Below are 18938 nucleotides of genomic sequence, written 5' to 3'. Positions count from 1 at the left end.
AAGAACGTGACTCTTGCAGGTAAATCTGTAGTCAGATTTTGGGCAATGTCTCAGTTTCCCATGGAATCGAACAAAATACGAGCTAGTCATATTGCCTATGTCAGCGCTTTGGAAGAACTATCCCGATTTGTTCCAGCCCCTCATTTCTTCCCCAGAGCCATACACGTTTTTCCTTTGCAAGTATTTATTTAATTCCCTTTGAAAATTACTATTGAAACAGCTTCCACCATAATTTTTGGCAATAAATTCCAGATCACAATTCATTGCATAAAGGAAACTTCTCATCCATTTCCTGTCCAGATATTTCCCAATTATCTGAAGTCTGCGCCCATTGGTTACCGACCCACCTGCTACAGTACAGGGGACGCCTCCCAGCCTCTATAATCGAAACATTTCAGAATGTAAACATTCTCTGCTATAATTAGAACCATCTGTTTTGTTCTCTCCCAGCATACTTGAAGTCCCTCAAACATGATTGGGGAAGTAATTTATTCCCTCCTTCCAATCAGTTTACTCCCCACCTTCCCTCTTGAAAATATTAATTCCTTTTTTGGGGAATGTGTATGTACCATGGCTACGGATCTCCGCTCAACATTCACACGAGTCGTTATTTATACACATCCCTTTCGGGACAGAATCACAGCGAAGTTTTATCCTACTTTCGTTCAATACTTCAATCACAACAAGAATCTGAAGCAAAATCCTTTTATATAGATGTGAGGTTATAGATAGCTGGCTGTGAACGATAGGAAGAATAGCCTAAAATATCTGGCAGTAAATGGCTGAAAAAAATAAATGGACAATTCAAAATGTTCAACGAAACTACATTATATTGAAAAACAAAATATGATTGAGAGAGATGCATCTGTGATTTAGTAAGGAAGTTAAGGATTATAATAGGTTAGCAGCTTATAATATTGCAAAGAATTCATAAATCTGAGGATATAAGAGCATTTTCGAAACCAGGGAAAGGCCACCCAAGAGAAGTTGCACAACAGAAATACACAATAACCTCAGAGAAAAGAGTAAGCAAATCAAAGTGATTAATATCCGCAGAGCAAATATGTTGGAGAAACTTCAAGAGTAAAATCTGATACCCTCAGGATCTGGTGATCGACACCGTGGGATACTAAAACAGATAATGGATACACCAGTGAGGTTTTCCCAAAATTCTTAATCAGTCCCAGCAGATAGAAAATCTAACACTGCCAATCAAGAAAGGAGGGAAGAGAAAACGCATTAAACTACAGGTCTGTTAGTCTGACATCAGACGTTGGAAAAGTGCTGGAATTACTAAAGCAGTCTAACAATGCACTTGGTAAAACAAAGATGAGAGCAAGTGGAAACACCGTTCTAACGGCACGAGCTAGGTATGGAGGTAGAAAATGTGGCACTGGAGGATGAGGGACCAGGAATTAACGTTTGTCAGTAAAATATTGGGCCACATTGGAAGTGGACTTGTTAACAGGATAGAATATCGTGGGCGGCACGGTGGCACAGTGGTTAGCACTGCTGCCTCACAGCGCCTGAGACCCGGGTTCAATTCCCGCCTCAGGCGACTGACTGTGTGGAGTTTGCACGTTCTCCCCGTGTCTGCGTGGGTTTCCTCCGGGTGCTCCGGTTTCCTCCCACAGTCCAAAGATGTGCAGGTCAGGTGAATTGGCCAGGCTAAATTGCCCGTAGTGTTAGGTAATGGGGTAAATGTAGGGGAATGGGTGGGTTTCACTTCGGCGGGTCGGTGTGGACTTGTTGGGCGGAAGGGCCTGTTTCCACACTGTAATGTAATCTAGTCTAATATAAAACGTAGGCATTTCACAAGAACCACAAGTTATACACATCTTTTAATACATTTTGAAAATGTTTTGTTCACTTCAAACCTTCATCTGGATACATCTTAAACTCAAGAAAGATGAGGACATTAACTATATTGCTGTATTTGAACATGCGTAGTTTCCAAACCTCTCCAGTGTATAAAGCCAGTGCATCCACAGCTGGGAAAGATGCTGCCGGTATAACTTCTCTCTTCTCATCCCTAACACTTCCTCAGAGCTTATTCGCCTATCCCGAAGTTAAAAAGCTGGACATTGACATTCCTGATGAAACGTTTTGCCCGAAACGTCGATTCTCCTGCTCCTCGGATGCTGCCTGACCTGCTGTGCTTTTCCAGCACCACTCTGATCTAAATTCTCATTTCCAGCATCTGCAAGTCCTCACTTTTGCCTCATTGACATTTCCGTTATATTGCAGGTAATTTATTGAACAAACGACGTTCGCTACTAGCAACTTCTAAACACGTAGCATCTGGTATGTTTTTACTTTAAAATAAAAACTGTTTTTGCTTTTTTTAAAGCCATTTAATTCTTTGTACATATTCAGTTAAAACAATCATCCTCAGTTTGTGAAGCTGAAGGGGTTTTCCTTCTGAAAGTTTGCAACTTGGCAAGCTAAATAATAGAGAAACTTTTCGGCGATTGATGATACATCAGTTTGTTTATGGAAACCTCGGTTTATTAAGCCCAGATACTGTCAAATAGGAAAAGTATACAATAGAGTCATTTTATACTTCCAATGCATGGGAGGGAAACCTATTGGGAAAATGTGCATCTGCCGCCTATGATTTTACATCTGCTAATTTCGCTAACAGGACATTTACTCAGACGTTAAAATAACATGAAACTACATCAATGATGGAGAGAAAGTGGAGTAATTCCAGAAGCTGTAAAAGACTCTGAATGAGTAAGGTGATAGCTGGAAACATTCAAGAGAGGCCTACATGTTCCAAACAAGGTGAAAGGATGTCCAGTTCCAATATTGTTGTCTTCATGCTGCCCACCCAACACACAGATGATTCACCCAGAGTTCCTCCAATAATGCGTGTAGCCCTTCAACTACAGCAAACTTCATCCAGGGTGCTCCATTAACACTTAAAATCCTAATGAGTTTAGGATTATCCCTAAAAGGGGGTGGGGTGGGGTGGGAGCATGGCACGGTGGCTCAGTGGGTAGCACTGCTGCCTCACAGCGCCACGGACCCGGGTGACTATCTGTGTTGAGTTTGCACATTCTCCCCGTGTCTACGTGGGTTTTCTCCGATTGCTCTGGTTCCCTCCCACAATCCAAAGATGTCCGGTTTGGGTGAATTAGTGTTAGTGCTCAGGGATGTATACGCTAGGTGCATTACTCAGGGATAAATATAGGGGTAAGAGAATGGGTCTGGGTGGCTTACTCTTCAGTGTTGATGTGGACTTGTTGGGCCAAAGGGCCTGTTTCCACACTGTAGGGATTCGAATTCTCAGATTCATGCCCCTCCTTTCAAACTATGTAGCCCCTTCCTCCCTTTCGTACTTCTCTGATGCTATTTCGGAATCTGCCTGCAATTATCTGTTTACAACACTCAGATCCTGAATGTCTTGAGTATCAGACACAGCACTTGAAACATGCTCTTATTTGATCACGACAGTAGTATCCAACCTGCTTTCAGGATTCCAAAATGTTAACGTTGAGTTGTTTCTCCTGGTCATGTATGTAACTTAATACATACTTCCAAACACTTCATAGGAACATAGTTAAGCAAAATTTGACATCAAGCCCCAATGCTTGATGCAATAGCCAAAAGTTTGCCAATACAGCCAGGTTCTAAATACAGTCTTCAAGGAGGTTGAGAGTCTTAGCAAGGGAATTTCAGAGCTTAGGGCCAAATCAGCTGAAAACATAACCATCAATGGTGCAACCATTAAAAATGGCATGTCAAGATGCCTAAATAAGGTGATATCTCTGTGGGTTGTGCTGGAGGTGATTACAGAGGTAGTGATGGACAAGGTCACAGAGGGATCTGAAAATAAAAATAAGAATTTAAAAAATTCTGGCATTATTTGACTGGGAGTCAATACAGGTATGAGCACAACTGATGGGAGAGTTATGATATGCACAAATATTTAGGATGATCCCAAATTTAGGAAAATGTAGGCCAAGCAGGAATGGGATGGAAATTAAAAAAAAAGGATTTCAGTAGCAGCAGAGGTGAAATTATGTGATGTTATGTCATGAAGATAGTCAGATTGGAAGCTCATTACAGGGTCAAATATGACAACACCTAGTGAACAGTCTGATTCCATCTCAGACAAGTACCTGGGAGAGAGATGCAGTCAACAACAGGTAATGGAGTTTGTGGCAACAACCAAAAACAACAGATTTCGTCTTCTCCATTGTGATTCCAGGAAAACATCTGCTGATTTTGGTGGGCTTTACAGTAGTTGTGAAGATGCCTGCCATATGCATATGAAAATTAACACTGTGAAAGGTAGAGACAGAGCACATAACCTGCACTTGAAAGGAAGTAAAACAAAATAAATGAGGTGGAGAATATTAATTAAGAATATTAATCTTTGGAACCAGCTCCCTTGGGAAATGGTTCCTACTGATTTATTTAAATGCAATGTAGATAGACATCGGGATCCATTATCTGAGTAATTTGGAATATTACGTGTGCTGATAAAGTGTAGCTTGAAAAGACGAGGATTTTGGATCTCTTGTTCCCAAGGTTCATTCTATCATGGAGAGTTCCTAATTTCATGTCTGGATCTATTGTCTCACATTGACTAATCATAGTGATTAATTTCTATCAATGACTTCATCATTTTTGTATCAGGCAATAGCTAGGATGGCAGACAGTGAACATTGGTCCATTTTTCATCTAACACTTCCTGTCTTGTGGCTGCACCAATTTAATTAAGAGCACAACATTCAAGGTCTTCAAATGGATTCATTAGCAACCAGAGTGAGATATCCAACAATGGAATTAGAAAGGGGAACAGTCAGGCTTCTGAAAGGGAAATGAATGTACACAATCTTTCAAAAGATGTTTTATACTAACTGATAACTGGGATAATCCTTAAATCTCTGAATAATCAACTTTCAAATATAAAACAAGGCTCCCTTTACCAAGGCATTTAATATATAGAGTTTGTGACATGGATTACATTTTGTAAGTCAGCCTTTACTCAATGAGTCGTAGAGATGCCCAGCACAGAAACAGACCCTTTGGTCCAACTCATTTATGATGACCAAATATCCGAGCCTAATCTAGTCCCACTTGCCAGCACCTGGCCCATATCCCTCCAAACCCTTCCTATTCATATACCCCCTCCAAACCCTTCCTATTCATATACCCATCCAGATGCGTTTTAAATGTTGCAATTGTACCAGTCTCCACCACTTCCTCTGGCAGCTCATTCCAAACACATACCACCCTCTGCATGAAAACGTTGCCCCTTAGGTCCCTTTGAAACCTTTGCAAGCCTTAGTGAGCCTGAGAATAAGTTCTTTGAGAGAAGGTAGCATAATCTTCAAATGGGAAGTCACTATATTCAGAGCGAAAAAAAGTCGCTTGATCCCATTATATGTCTTTCTTGAGAGACACAGTGGAGAATCATGAAGCTCCATTCCAAGTCAGAATTATGATGCATAGAAAAATAATTTACATTCTTTAGGTTTTCAAAGACAGAGAGATAACAGCTTAGTCACAAATTGAACAATTTTCTAATAAGGCTCAGGGAACAAGACCACGGAGTCATTCCTGCAATGGCGAGAGATGTCAAGTTGCAAAGATGCCGCCTCCTAATGTGAACAGAGGGCTAATCAGGTCATGTTAAAAGGGAAAGATTTCTATTTATCTACCAACTTTCATGATCTCAGAATGTCTGAAAGTGATTAAATGGTCAAAACTGATTTGGAGGTGGGACCTCACCCAATAGTTTTCATGTACCAATTGAGTGTATTGAAAAAAAGCTGACAAAACAATTTCAAAGAAGAGTTATAGATTTAAGAGTCGCTCCATTCTCTGCCACACCATGACCATTGATTTATGTTTAAAAAATTAACCTATCCAGGAACAATGACACACTTCTGGGGCAGCCTGGATGACCACATGCGCCCTCATCACCATGAATTAACATTAAAATCCAAATTAGTTTCAGCATCAGCCTGGTATATTGATTAATCTCCCCTGTCCTTTACGGCTGCCACACTGCTTACATATATAAAAGTTTTCTACACTTCAGTTTTATGTGCCAAACAAAATATGGTCTGAGAAATGGTGGTAAGGGAATTAAGAAAGCAATCTGAGCAAGTTCCGACTGGATCTCAAACCATTTAAATGGTGGGTTTTTTTGGGCACGTTTGGGAGTTGTTGCCAATTTCTACATACATTTGCTCCCCTGAGATTCGAATGTTTTGTTTCGTTGCTGCACGCAGGCTGACAAAAACAGAACTCAATTCCTAAAGACTCAATGCAATTTAAGTCTCAACTACAGTCCAATGCCTGCTTCGGGAACTCTGCTCCCAGACTCACCTTATCCCATTTCAAGCACCCTACTTCAGAGTTGAGTTTCATGAATCTGGTTGAAAGACACCCCCAAGATGACAGCTGTTCTGCGCAGTTGATTGAAAGTTAGCCATATGCTCACTACTACCTGCATTCCTCTAAAGCAGAAGCACCTTTTAATTGATGCTGAGAGAGCCAGCTCTTCCCTGACCTAACTCTGCTGTAAAAGAAAACGGCTGCATAACTTATTACTACTCATCTACACTTAACTTCGACATGGAACTCAGCTCTGCTAACTTGAACATCCTGTTTGCCATTTCTTTGCCAACAATTGATGGCAACTCTGAGCAAAACACTGCAGTTTCTTCACATTGATATTATTGCACCAATTCTCCCCATTTCTGTAATCCTTCATGTTGCAGCCTTCATTAGTTTTGACAAAGTCATCAATTTTAAGTTAATGCTTTCTTGCTGCAGATGCTGCTAGATCTGTTGGCTATTTCCAGCACTGTTTTAAATTCAGATTTATAGCATCTATATTACTTTGTTTTTATTTCAAAGAGCTGGCAGGAGTTGAGGTGTGTTATGCATACCACCTTGATGTCAGGATACAGCTCTCACAGGAGCTGGATCTTTGTTGGGCTACATGTTTGTGTGGGGGTTATAGGTTCCACAGGTACTGGATACGTGGTGACATGAGTCCCACTTCCCATGGCTCAAGCCTGGGGTATTGGTTCCACTGATCCCAACTCCATGCAGTGGGTAACTACAGCTAAGAACATAGAACATAGAACATAGAAGAATACAGCGCAGTACAGGCCCTTGGGCCCTCGATGTTGCGCCGATCCAAGCCCACCATCTCCTCCCTTGCTTCCCAGAGAATCCTAGGATAAATGCCATCCTAAGCAGCTGAAACCCCATCTTTGCATTTTGGTGCAGGGAATTATGGGAATCTATCAAGACCAGTGGAATGACTGAAAGCCTTAAAGTCTTTTAGCTGATCAGACAGGATATGTAAATGATAGATCATTTGACAAAGCTCAGTTAATCAATTAGTTTTTTAGATTCCCTACAGTGCAGAAAAAGGCCCTTTGGCCCAACCAGTCCACATTGACCCTCCGAAGAGTAACCCACCCAGACCCATTTCCCTCTGACTAATGCACCTAACACAATGGACAATTTAGTATGGCCAATTAACCTGACCTGCACACTTTTGGACTGTGGGAGGAAACCGGAGCACGTGGAGAATGTGCAAACTCCACACAAGGCTGGAATTAAACCTGGGACCCTGGTGCTGTGAGGCAGCAGTGCTAACCACTGAGCCACCGTACCACCTTATTGTCTGCAGAGAATGTCTAAGAATGTTATTTACATGGATTTTGAGAAGGTATATGATTAAGTCTCTCTGAATAGACTATTGGTTGAATGTGAAGCACACAGAACTCAGAGCATTCTTGACCCAGTGAGAAATTTGGCTGCACAGGTGACAAAAAATTGGAACAATAGGCCGATACCAAAAAGGGCAGGCTGGACAGGACTGCCAGTGTCCTTCCAGAGTCTCTACTGGGGCCTTGTGATGGTGCTATTGTATTCACCTGAAGAAGAAAAACTTCAAAGACAACAGGACACAAACATACACAGCAATGATCCAACACAACTACATCAGTCGAGAAAATGTTAGAATTATAATCAAGACACAATCCTCCAAAAAAAAATCTCAAGAGGAGACCTCAAATAAAAATGTTTTCAGCCCTGCATGGATGTTCATTTAGCCACCTTTATGCTGTTCCAGGATCCACATGCTCAGCCTAGACTGGAAGAACATCCCAGGGTCTTTGACCTAGTATAGTTTTTTTTAAAATCATTCAGCCAATGAAAAAGCTGTTCTCCATTGAAAATAGTTATATTTGGAGATACCACAATCATGTCAGCAGTGATATAGTGACCCAGTGGTTAACACTGCTGTCTCACAGCACCAGGGACCCAGGTTTGATTCCACCTTAGGCAACTTTGTGGAGTTTGCACAGTCTCCCTGCATATGCATGGGTACCCTCCAGGTGCTCAGATTTCCTCCCACAGTCAAAGGATATAGGGGTTAGGTGGATTGGCCATGCTAAATTGCCCATAGTGTTCAGGGATGTGTAGGTTAGGTGGGATATACGGGGTTACAGGGATTAAGGTGGAATCCTCTTCTGAGGGTCATTGTGGAGTCAATGGGCTGAATAGTCTGCTTCCACATTGTTACGATTCTTTGAGAATATACCTGTGGCTTAGTTTGACCACATATATATGGAAACTTTGCAATGATCATGCTCCACTTCATTGTTAAAGATGACTGGAGTAATACTGGGACCATGGAAAATCCGTTAACTTTGCCTTGTGCCTGCTGCGAATCTCTCAGCAGCATATGGAGTAGAGGGAGACAGAGTTAATCACAAAGCTAGTTCCTCCAGGGGATGTTGGAAGACGAATGATTCCCTGAACAATGCTGTTCCATTCTCCTCTCAGTAACGAGTACAGAGATATTTCCAAAAGAGGACCAGTGAGGGGCTTTCGATTTAAATTCCCTGTCCATCCTACGAAAAACCCGGTCACATTTTCTTTCAATTTAATTATTTTTTACTCTCCTCAAAGCAAGGAATGATCCTACTAGGAACAGAACACTATTTTTGTAATTATCAGCAGTGGCCAAGCCACTCAAATTAGGTATTTTGTAGCTTAGATACACAACATAGCTCCCTACAACAATCTGACCTTGGTACAGCATGTGTTCAGTAAGTTCACTTAATTTAGTCTTGTCAAGTACTTTTGACACAGCTGAGAGTAAAATTATACTGTTCCCATCAAACGCTCCAAGGGGAGGTATAGCACTGGGTTAGGTACAGAATAAAGCTCCCTCTACATTATTCACAGGACAGGTACAACACAGGGTTAGATGCAAAGTAAACCTTTACACTGCGATAATGTGTTGCATCCCTTTACTTCATTAGGGTCATACGTTTTCCTCTTCCTACGCCAGCCAGACTGTGACTTCTCAGAACAAGTTGGAGAAGTTGGTTGAGAATGAGAGGATGTTTTGTGTTGTGTACTCAGCCTGAATAAGAGTAGTCCAAATCCGTTCCAAGGACTGAGCAGGGTGTGGTGACTTTGATCCCATGTTTTGCAATTTAAACAAAGGTCTCCAGTGTGAAAGACCATGTCAGTTTTAAAATGTTTTCAAAGCACAAAAATTGGCGGGAGCTGTCAAACGGCCAGAGACCATTCCCATCTGATCACAGCCTTTCACACTTCTCAATTCTTTCACTCCTCGCAACAAACAGAACGAGTTTCAAGTGTGGTCGACCTGACTGAACACTTCAGACACCAAGGATGCTGAAATTTGTGAAAGGTCCCTGTGATTTGGTGCGACGCATTAATTCTCATCCTCAGATGATTCCACCTCAGCCTCTTCAAGCCACTTGATGAACTTCAGGAGCTGAAGAATAAAGGAACCAGTTAGAAAAATGTTGTGAATGTGCAAAACCCACACAGCAGCAATCCCAGGCTGTTTACAAAATGTTTGTTGTGCAAAGCAGAGACATCTCCTGTTTTACATACAATCAGCCTAAATATCCTAAATAATATTCAAGATCAGATGGTTCATTATCTGTCCGAGGCCACAAAGAATTTCAAACACTAATAGTTACTTTGACGGCTGGTTACACTTGCCATTATCAAAACAGAAGGAAGGTTCATTTTATTTCTGGCCTGTTTACCTTTCCTTGTCCTTGTCAAGATGCTAATTCATTGCCCTTTCCTCCTTGAATATGATGACTCAGTTCCCCCTACCCACTGAACACCAGCTCATGTCTCCATCTACCTTGAAGGTGCTGATTTGATATGGGCCAGTGGCTGCAGGGAAACTGTGAGCATGTTTGGCTAATGGCTGCCAGGATATTACGAACACTTTGAGCTAATGGTTACAGAAATATTTATTGAGTTACGGACTAATGGTTGCAGGAAGACCATGAGTACTTTCAGCTAATAGCTGTAGAAATATTGCAAGCACATCAAATCCAAGCGGCACAGTGGCTAGCACTGCTGCCTCACAGCATCAGAGACCAAGTTCAATTCCTGCCTCAGCCAACTGTCTGTGTGGAGTTTGCACATTCTCCCCGTATCTGTGTGGGTTTCCTCCGGGTGCTCCGGTTTCCTCCCACAATCCAAAAATGTGCAGGTTAGGTGAATTGGCCATACTAAATTGCTCGTAGTGTTAGGTGAAGAGGTAAATGTAGGGGAATGGGTTTGGGTTGTGCTTCGGCGGGTCAGTGTGGACTTGTTGGGCCGAAGGGCCTGTTTCCACACTAAGTAATCTAATCTAAATAGATGTTTTATGTAGTATCAGCCTGGAGTTACTTTGACGGCTGTTGCAGGGAAACAATGACGTTGATAGCTGCAGGGATATTGCAAGCACTCCAAGAACTCATCCAAATGGAAAGTCTTCATGTATGAACCCAAGCCGCATTACCAATCTATTGAATCATAGAAAGCTTCTCAGCCAAACTCAATTCTACCCTCACCCAACACACAGGTATGGATTTGTTGCAAAGCTCAGGAGATAGCACTCAGGATTGAAAAGCCAGAAGATCAGATCTCCTTTTCTGGCCAATGGTGGTGCCTCCAATTGAGAGTAATTTAATGAGCTGGCAGCACAGTGGCTCAGTGGTTAGCACTGCTGCCTCACAACACCAGGGACGTGGGTTCAATTCCACCCTCGGGCTCCGGGTGCTCCGGTTTCCTCCCACAGTCAAAAAGATGTATAGGTCAGGTTAACTGGTTATTCTATATTACCCTGTGGTGTGAATGCTAGGTGGGGTTAACTATGGTCAATGTTGGGTTTTGGGAATAAGGTGGGATCCTCTTTGGAGGATCATTGCAGACTCAATGGACCGAATGGCCTCTAACTCATTGTGGGCCGAAGGGCCTGTTCTGTGCTGTATTGTTCTAACTGCACTATAGGAATTCTATGATTCCAGTGAGCGTCTGGTTAGTGGACTAATGGTCATGTGGTGCCTTGACAAAATGCTTGAAAATATAAAAAGAAATAAGAAAAATAACTGCACTCAGGAAATAACAAACTCATTCCTTAAATCAGGACACTGAGAAAAACTTAAGCACAGCATAATTTACCCCACAGCTTGAAGACCTTGTTAACACAAAACAGAGTGTGGGAGACAAGCGAGTCAATTATCACAGGACACAGGACAGGTTGGGAAAAGTTAAAATTGTTCTCCCTGTACAAAGAAAATTAAAATGCGAGCAAAATCAACTTTTGCGTGTTTTGATTGAGTAGATGGAGGGAAAAAAAAACAAATTCAATGATGAGTGGGCCAGAGGTCAGAAATCTATAAACATTGGCAAAAGATCTCAAGGGACAAGGTGAAATTATTTCAAAGGGCAATCAGAACCTGAAAAGGCAGTTGGACCAGATTCCGTGAATAAGTTTTAAAGGAACGTAGGCTCTGATGAACATGGACAATAAGGAAGGGTGTGGAACCGAACATGCTTGCACGTTCAAACAGCCAAAAAAAGGAGTGATGGGCTGAATGGCCTCCTCCTACATTGTGATTTTCTATGATTCAATAAGGTAACTGGCAAGAAAATCCATGTGACATCTGAGGAACGGCAGCATGTCTTATAGTTTGGACCTCAATCCTACAAAAGCAGTGAAGGCAGCTTCAACTACACCTTTTAATAAATATATGAGAAATATATGACAAGGAAAAAGTGAAGAAAGAGTGTTGCACACGACTAATTGGATAGATCTTTGAAAGAACCAGTACAGGCACAATGGACTAAATGGCCTCCTCCTGTGCTGTACGATTTGACAACACCTCTTGTAGAGTACTCATTAACACAACTGGCACATGGCCCAGTGACAGAAAGGGTGGACTCACAGCCGTGCACTCACCCCTTGATGTTTTCTAATTTTTCTTCCTTTCTCTGTAGGCACATTCTGAGAGAACCAACCCAGGATGGTTTCTTCGACCAATACTTCCAGCTGGTACAATGTCATCAGTGCCTGAAGCAGATGCAGAAGAAATGAATCAGCTTCCACTTTACAACAATTTACAACTTTGTCTCCTTAAGCCTAAATCAAACTCTGCTCCCCATATTCAGACACACATTCATCCTTGTTCACTGACCTACAGTGACTCCTGGTTTCAACAACATTCCGAAAATTATTACCCTTGCTTTCCAATCCCTCCGGATCTCACCACACCCTCTCTAAGTGCCTCTAGTTCCACAATTCCATCACGATATCTGTGCTCCTTGAATCCTGTCCTGTTGATTTAAACCACTCCTCCATTGCTGGCTCAATTTTCAGCAGCTGACACCATAAACATTTCTGCCTTCCTTTCCTCCTTTAGGACACTCTTTAAAACCTAAATCCTTGACCAGAATTTTGGTCACTTATCCTAAAATCTCCTGAAGCGGTTCTGTGAGACTTTTGATGGTGATACATGTGAAACTTGGGACACTTCAACTTCAAGTTTGCTATATAAATGCAAACTATTGCTTACTGTCAAAAGAACCCTTCAGACAGAGATGCCAAAAAACACTTTTTTTTAAAAAGAATTCTCCAAGTGATTCCCTTTTGCTTATTTGACAATTGTGTATTAATGAGGAGAGGGGAAATAAAAACACCACGATCAAAAATGTTGCTGGACACAGGATACTGGGAAACTGAAATTAAAATCACATCCCTAGAATTATTACCTATCCTATTGCATAAAATGAAGAATTAGAAAGCCAAGGGGCTGTTGCTGCAATGCTTTTAAGTGCTGATTTTATATATTTTATGGAAAGCACACTGAGCCTAATATCCTTTAAAGTAGTGTCAATTTCCACATTACTGCCACCAGCCACAATAAGACACCAGTGTTATGCAGACCACATAACTCTTACCAGGCAACAGTCAGATTTGGAAGGATACAAACTGAAATGGCCCAGCTGGGCATTTCCCAGAGTAGGTGAAGACAGCGTGGGTGTTTCACATACTCATTACTACATTTGAAATAATCTTTTCTCTTCCTTTGAACAACTTGCCCCTCTTCCTCTCTCCAGAGCAGCAATCATTTGGCTGGGTAATGATCCCAACACCTTTCTGACACTTTACCCAAGCTATCATCACTTTGGCTGGGAGCTGAGACAGTGGGAAGGGGTCAGTCACCAGGAAGTTACAGATAGTCTCTCAAAGCAGGCTGCAGGAGGTGTGGGAGCTTGTTACCTACATAAATTACCAGTCTGAAAATGGAACCCACTAACTGCAGACAACTACAGGACGGTCACACAACTGGCAATAGATATCTCGGCAGAATAGTTAAAGGAGGAGAGAAAAACACTTTTGACACTAAACACCCATTTTCCATTGCAATTGGTACAGTGTATCCAAGAGGTTAACAGCACCACCCAGTGGCAACAGTTAGAAGTGCCAAAAGAAATGAACAAGTGAGGAACTCCATGCTGTACTTGTTCTGGTAGCCTTCGATAGGCCTGGAAGGGGGGCTTTTGGTGCTTTCCATGGTATCCGCCATCTCCATAAAAACATTAGAAATTGCTTTTGACATTCCTTAAGTTCACACAGTGAATAGCTTACTATGTGTAGTGACTGCCCTGAGCTAGATAGAATGGGATCCATTAATCAGTGCTCCTGCTCCCAGTTACTAACTAACATCTGCTGAAGAGGTCTTGCCTATGGAGGTCAGCAAGGACATATCCAACTATGAAGTATAAGCAATATTTTTCCACCCACCCTGAAAAGGGTCACATGAGGCAGCAGTGCTAACCACTGTGCCACCGTGCTGCCCTAATTTCAAGAAACAGCAGGGCACATCCCCTCAACTAAAATTACTGAAAAGAAATCTACTCATTACCACATTGCTGTTTACAGGATCATGCTCAACACAAACAGCTTGCTGAATTTCCCAGTTTGTAAAATGGGACCATGTTTCAAAACTACTTGATTGGCTTAAGTCCTTTTGGGTGCCCCAGGATTGTGCAAGGCACAATATCAAAGTTCTTTCTTCCTGCTTCTTTTTTCCCATTTGCATCACACTGGCTTTCAATGTTGCTTAAGGGCAGCAGCATGGCCTGTGTCCCATGGCTCCTGGAAGTTGTAATGACAGCTGATCATGAGGTGGCCCTGGAGCTCTCCCTGACCAACACCTCTCAAGGAGCAGCTTAAAACAGTGAGATAGAAGGGAGCACAGGGTGTGGTTACACAATACAGCACAACCACAGGCCCTTCGGCCCACCAAGCCTGCACCGATTCCTAACCCGTATTTAAAACTATTTATTGCCCATATGTAGTCTCTATCCCTCTGTTCACTTTCCGCTCACGTATCTATCAAGATACAGTCAGTTCCGATATAACACGACAGTTCAGTTCTCATGCGATCTCGCATCATAAGAAAATCGCACAATAGCCGCACCATTTAAACCAATGGGGCCGGAATCGCGTTATTACCAATACAGGTAAGGTAAGTTTACGTTCTACAAACAACCATCTAAATTCTTCAATCGTGTTAAAGCTAATTCACGTTCAAGAAACATACGTTATAGCAGAACCAACCGTACGCCTTAAACATTACTAATGGCTAATACGCCTACTTCCACCACATTCAATAAATAAATAAACAAACAAGGTTAATAAATAAACAAGAAAAGGTGAAGTGAAAATAGACCTTACCTTGACAAGGGCAGGCCAGAGCACTTCATGTTCTGTGAAAAATTCCTCAAAAGCAGCTAAGCAGTTCTGGTGATCTGTAGCCCGCTTGATATAATTCTTCAAAACGAAAGCCCACTTCTTCAGATGCTGAAATAGGCAAAAACAAACACGCATAGTAACCATTCTACGCCAGATGTGTAGTGAGTGGATGTTTAAATTGATGAATGTACTGCTGCTGAAACCAACTTTGTTCTGATAATGTGAAGTTTTGACAGCTGCTGCAGCTGTGCATGTCCAGACAACTGGAGAGCATTCCATCTTACGCATTTCTGGCTTTGATGAGCTGAGCACAAAATCTGGAACTTGCAGATATGGAAGCACGTGCTACTGCTCCGCTGTCAATTCATTTCTGATTTTGCAAGGTAAATGGTTTATTGCTTTCACACTGCTTCATGTTCTGTTCCTTGGAAATGGTATTCCGGAAACATGGACTCAGACTCTCTGCTCCAATTTGTTAACATCAATTTTCCAGCACATGTCTTTTCTTTGACCCCATATAATCAACTGTAATATCAGTAGCAAAACCACCAAACAAAGCCAACAACATTCTGTGACAGTAAAAAGCTCTGACATTGCAACAACATGTCAAGAAGCTGGCAACTTCCGAGGCTCTTCAGATGCTTGCAGTCTTGTTAAATGTATGTCCAGCTCTATGATCCAAAATGGGTTTTTTCAAAGTAACACTGTTGCATCACTGAGTAAATATTGTCCATAATAGCCATAAGAAAATAAAACTCAATTCTTGAACTATGTCTCTGACAAATATCAGCTCACTTCTGTCTGAAAGTTTTGATTTTGACACCCACGTTATGTAGAGTGACACTCCGAGAGAATGCTGCTCTATCAGAGGCAGGTGAAACATTACATGGAAGACATTTGCACAGTGCATCACCAACTTAAAACTACGGTACAACTGGTGATACAGGCCTAAGAAACACTCTGCACACACTTGGATCTGCAGTGAAGCTTATCATGTTCGTAATAGTAAAACATACCTTTTGATCTGTTCCTCCGCAGTCGGAGGATGGTCCCAACATTTTTCACATTTTAGAGAGTTTCGCAACTCAATATAGCCATTCCCAGTCATGCCTTACGGCTGCACCTGGTGTGCTCACTGGAACCGTTTCTTCTTGTTCCTCCAAAGGTATGGATAACTGCCAGGCGCACTCAATCAAACTAACTGGTCACCTATCTCATTGAGGATTTTCGGGACCTTGCGCAGATTTGCTTAATCACTAACTAAAAGTGACTCCACTTTCTAACATACAAGAGTTGGAGTAGGCTATTCAGCCCCTTGACCTTGTGCCTACATACAAATGTTCACAACTGATCTAACTACAAACTCAAATCCATATTTCCACATACCCCAATAACTCATTTGCATTGTTCAGAAGAATACAAAATGACCTGATGAGAAGAAGCACTCAGTGGTCAAGATGCTTTGATGTACAGCTCGAGATGGGCTGAAGGACTAGCTGGTCTTTTCCTGATTGCACGTATTTTCGTAAACCCCAAGAACATGAAAAACCACTTGCTATTTGGCTTCACTGGCTTGTCATGGCTTGTTGCACAAAATATCAGATGGTGGAAATCTGAAATGAAGACAAGTGCTGAAAATATTTAACAGAACTGGCAGTATCTGTACAGAGATGAAAACTGTCAATGTTTCAGGTCTGCGAACGCTCAAGAGAACTGGCAAAGTTGAGAGATATAAAAAGGTGTTCAAGCATAGGGAAAGGGGGGGGTGTAAGTGGGGGAGAAAGAATCACCACAGTTGCTGCATACTCTGCCAAGTATCTGCAACACTTTGTTGATATATTCAACATTTGCACTAATGTACTTCTTACAACACTTCAGAGTCCATTACGCAATGGGAATAGAAAGTCAGTCAGACAAACAAATGATCAATTGGAATTCATTATGACACATGAGACATCAGCTTTTTTTGGATCAGAGATAGATAAATCTGGATATTACCATCAGAATGAGAAAGTGGATCTGAAGGAGCAGAGATTCAGGTGTGTATGTACAGGAATTAATAAAGGCCAGGAAACTGGTACAAAAGGCAAATGAGAAATGACAATGGAATATCAGCCTTTATCTCAAGTGGGCTGGCTCACAAAGGGAATGAAATAACACCACTGTTGCATAAAGCTGTAGTTAAATCACACATGAAGTACTGCATTCAGCTCTGGGCACTGCAACTCAAGAAGGTTACACTTCTCTGGGAAAAGGGTTCTGTGCAGATTTGCACAGCATGATAGCAAAACAGAAAAGGCTAATTTATGAGGACGTAAAATTGGTCTTTATTGCCTTGAATTTAGAAGATTAAAAGGTGATCTAAACAAATGACCAAAGTATATGATATGATAGGTGCAGAGGAACTATTTGCTGTGGCGGGAAAATATAGAACCAATCTTCAAATTAGAATTACACCATAAGGTCTGAAATCATGCAGCACCTTTTCATACAAAAGGATAATAGAAGTCTTTATCCTACAAATCTCTGGATACTGGGTAGCATTTGTAATATTAAAGACTTTGATTGCTAGAATTTTATTTGGTAAGGGTATTAAGGGACATTCTGTAGTTGGCATACACATCAGCCATTATAAAGAACAGGTTTGAGAGGCTGATGAGCCTATTCCTGTTGATATACATCTAGAATACGTTTCCCCCAGTAAAGCAGCACTCAGCACACCCAAATCCATTGTGACTCATTTAAAATAAAGATGTCATGTGCACAGCTCTCTGATATGCATCTGTGCCAGTGCTCCTATTGTGTTCCTGGGAGTTAGGTCATGGCTGCCACTGTGCTAGAAGATAGCACCTTGCATGGTCCACATTAAGAAAAGAATTTCAGCTGAATGTGAAATTCTGGTCCTTGAGACCAAAGCTGCAGACTTCAGCATACCCATCACAGTGAATCACAAATCATCAAAGTTTCACAGCTGTGTGTCTTGAGAAACCAAGTTCCAAGTCCCCTACATATCTAACCATCCAAAGGCCTTATTCTACTGGGAATGGGAACCATTAAGCCCCAGGGTGCACTCTCCTGTTCTGCTGACTTGGACCTACTGAAGCCTCCACTATCCATCTGGTTCAAATACTCACAGATATTAGAGTGTTGCTGTACTGGCTGGCTGAGATTTCAGAGCCATGCTGTTGCAGGGGTATTTCCAGGATCACCTTAGTAGTGATCTGTGTCACATCTTTCATGGAGATGTTATAAGCATACCTAAGGAAAAGAAAAATCATTCAGCTTGAACTTACAAACTGTCATTAATATTGCAAAATCTAACAAAGATCATCGCAAAAGCATAATCAAGCTATATAGGAATATTAGGACTAACAAAGAGGTATATTTTAAGAGAGTGTGGAAAGATATTAAAGAAAGGAATTTCAGAGTTCAGCCAGATAAGGCACAGCTATCAATGGCTGAATGACTGAAAGAGATCTACAAGAGATCAGAATTGGGCAGCACTGACATGTTGAAGGCTTGTTGGCCGTGAGAAGTTGCAAAGTAGGGGGAAAAGATGATGAAGGTGCTTGAACACAATGAGAATTTTAAAATCAAGCCACTGCCAGACTGAAAGTCAACAGAGACCAGCAAACACAGAGCTGAAGGCTGAGTGGGGCTTGGTGTGAGTTAGCAGCAGAGATTTGGACACAAACATACAAATTAGAGCTAATCACACAATCCCTCTTATATTTATGGGGAGTGGAAGGTAGGAAAAGGATAATTGAGACTCTGGGACAGCATCAACATTGTTAAAGATCTGTGCCCACAGATGCTTTAGATGAGGTCCAGGCAGGCCCCAGGTTGTGAACAGGCTTTGTTCTGGAGA

At 41.7% G+C, this 18938-nt stretch overlaps 1 protein-coding gene across 1 annotated transcript in view; it reads right to left on the bottom strand.

Moving 5' to 3' along the window:
* Positions 1–7987: 7987 nt before the first annotated feature.
* eif2b5 (eukaryotic translation initiation factor 2B, subunit 5 epsilon) overlaps positions 7988–18938 on the bottom strand; it is a 49843-nt gene continuing 38892 nt past the window's right edge. Inside the window, exons 13-16 of the mRNA XM_043702620.1 lie at positions 18205–18328; positions 15053–15178; positions 12272–12382; positions 7988–9796 (exon numbers count right to left, since the gene is read on the bottom strand). Of these exons, the coding sequence (XP_043558555.1) occupies positions 9734–9796; positions 12272–12382; positions 15053–15178; positions 18205–18328 (424 nt within the window). The 3' untranslated portion in view covers positions 7988–9733. The remainder of the gene's footprint in view (positions 9797–12271; positions 12383–15052; positions 15179–18204; positions 18329–18938) is intronic.

The sequence above is a fragment of the Chiloscyllium plagiosum genome, chromosome 13 (genome assembly GCF_004010195.1).
Source record: "Chiloscyllium plagiosum isolate BGI_BamShark_2017 chromosome 13, ASM401019v2, whole genome shotgun sequence".
NCBI classification, from domain to species: domain Eukaryota; kingdom Metazoa; phylum Chordata; class Chondrichthyes; order Orectolobiformes; family Hemiscylliidae; genus Chiloscyllium; species Chiloscyllium plagiosum.
This window is presented reverse-complemented; position numbering and strand designations above follow the sequence as displayed.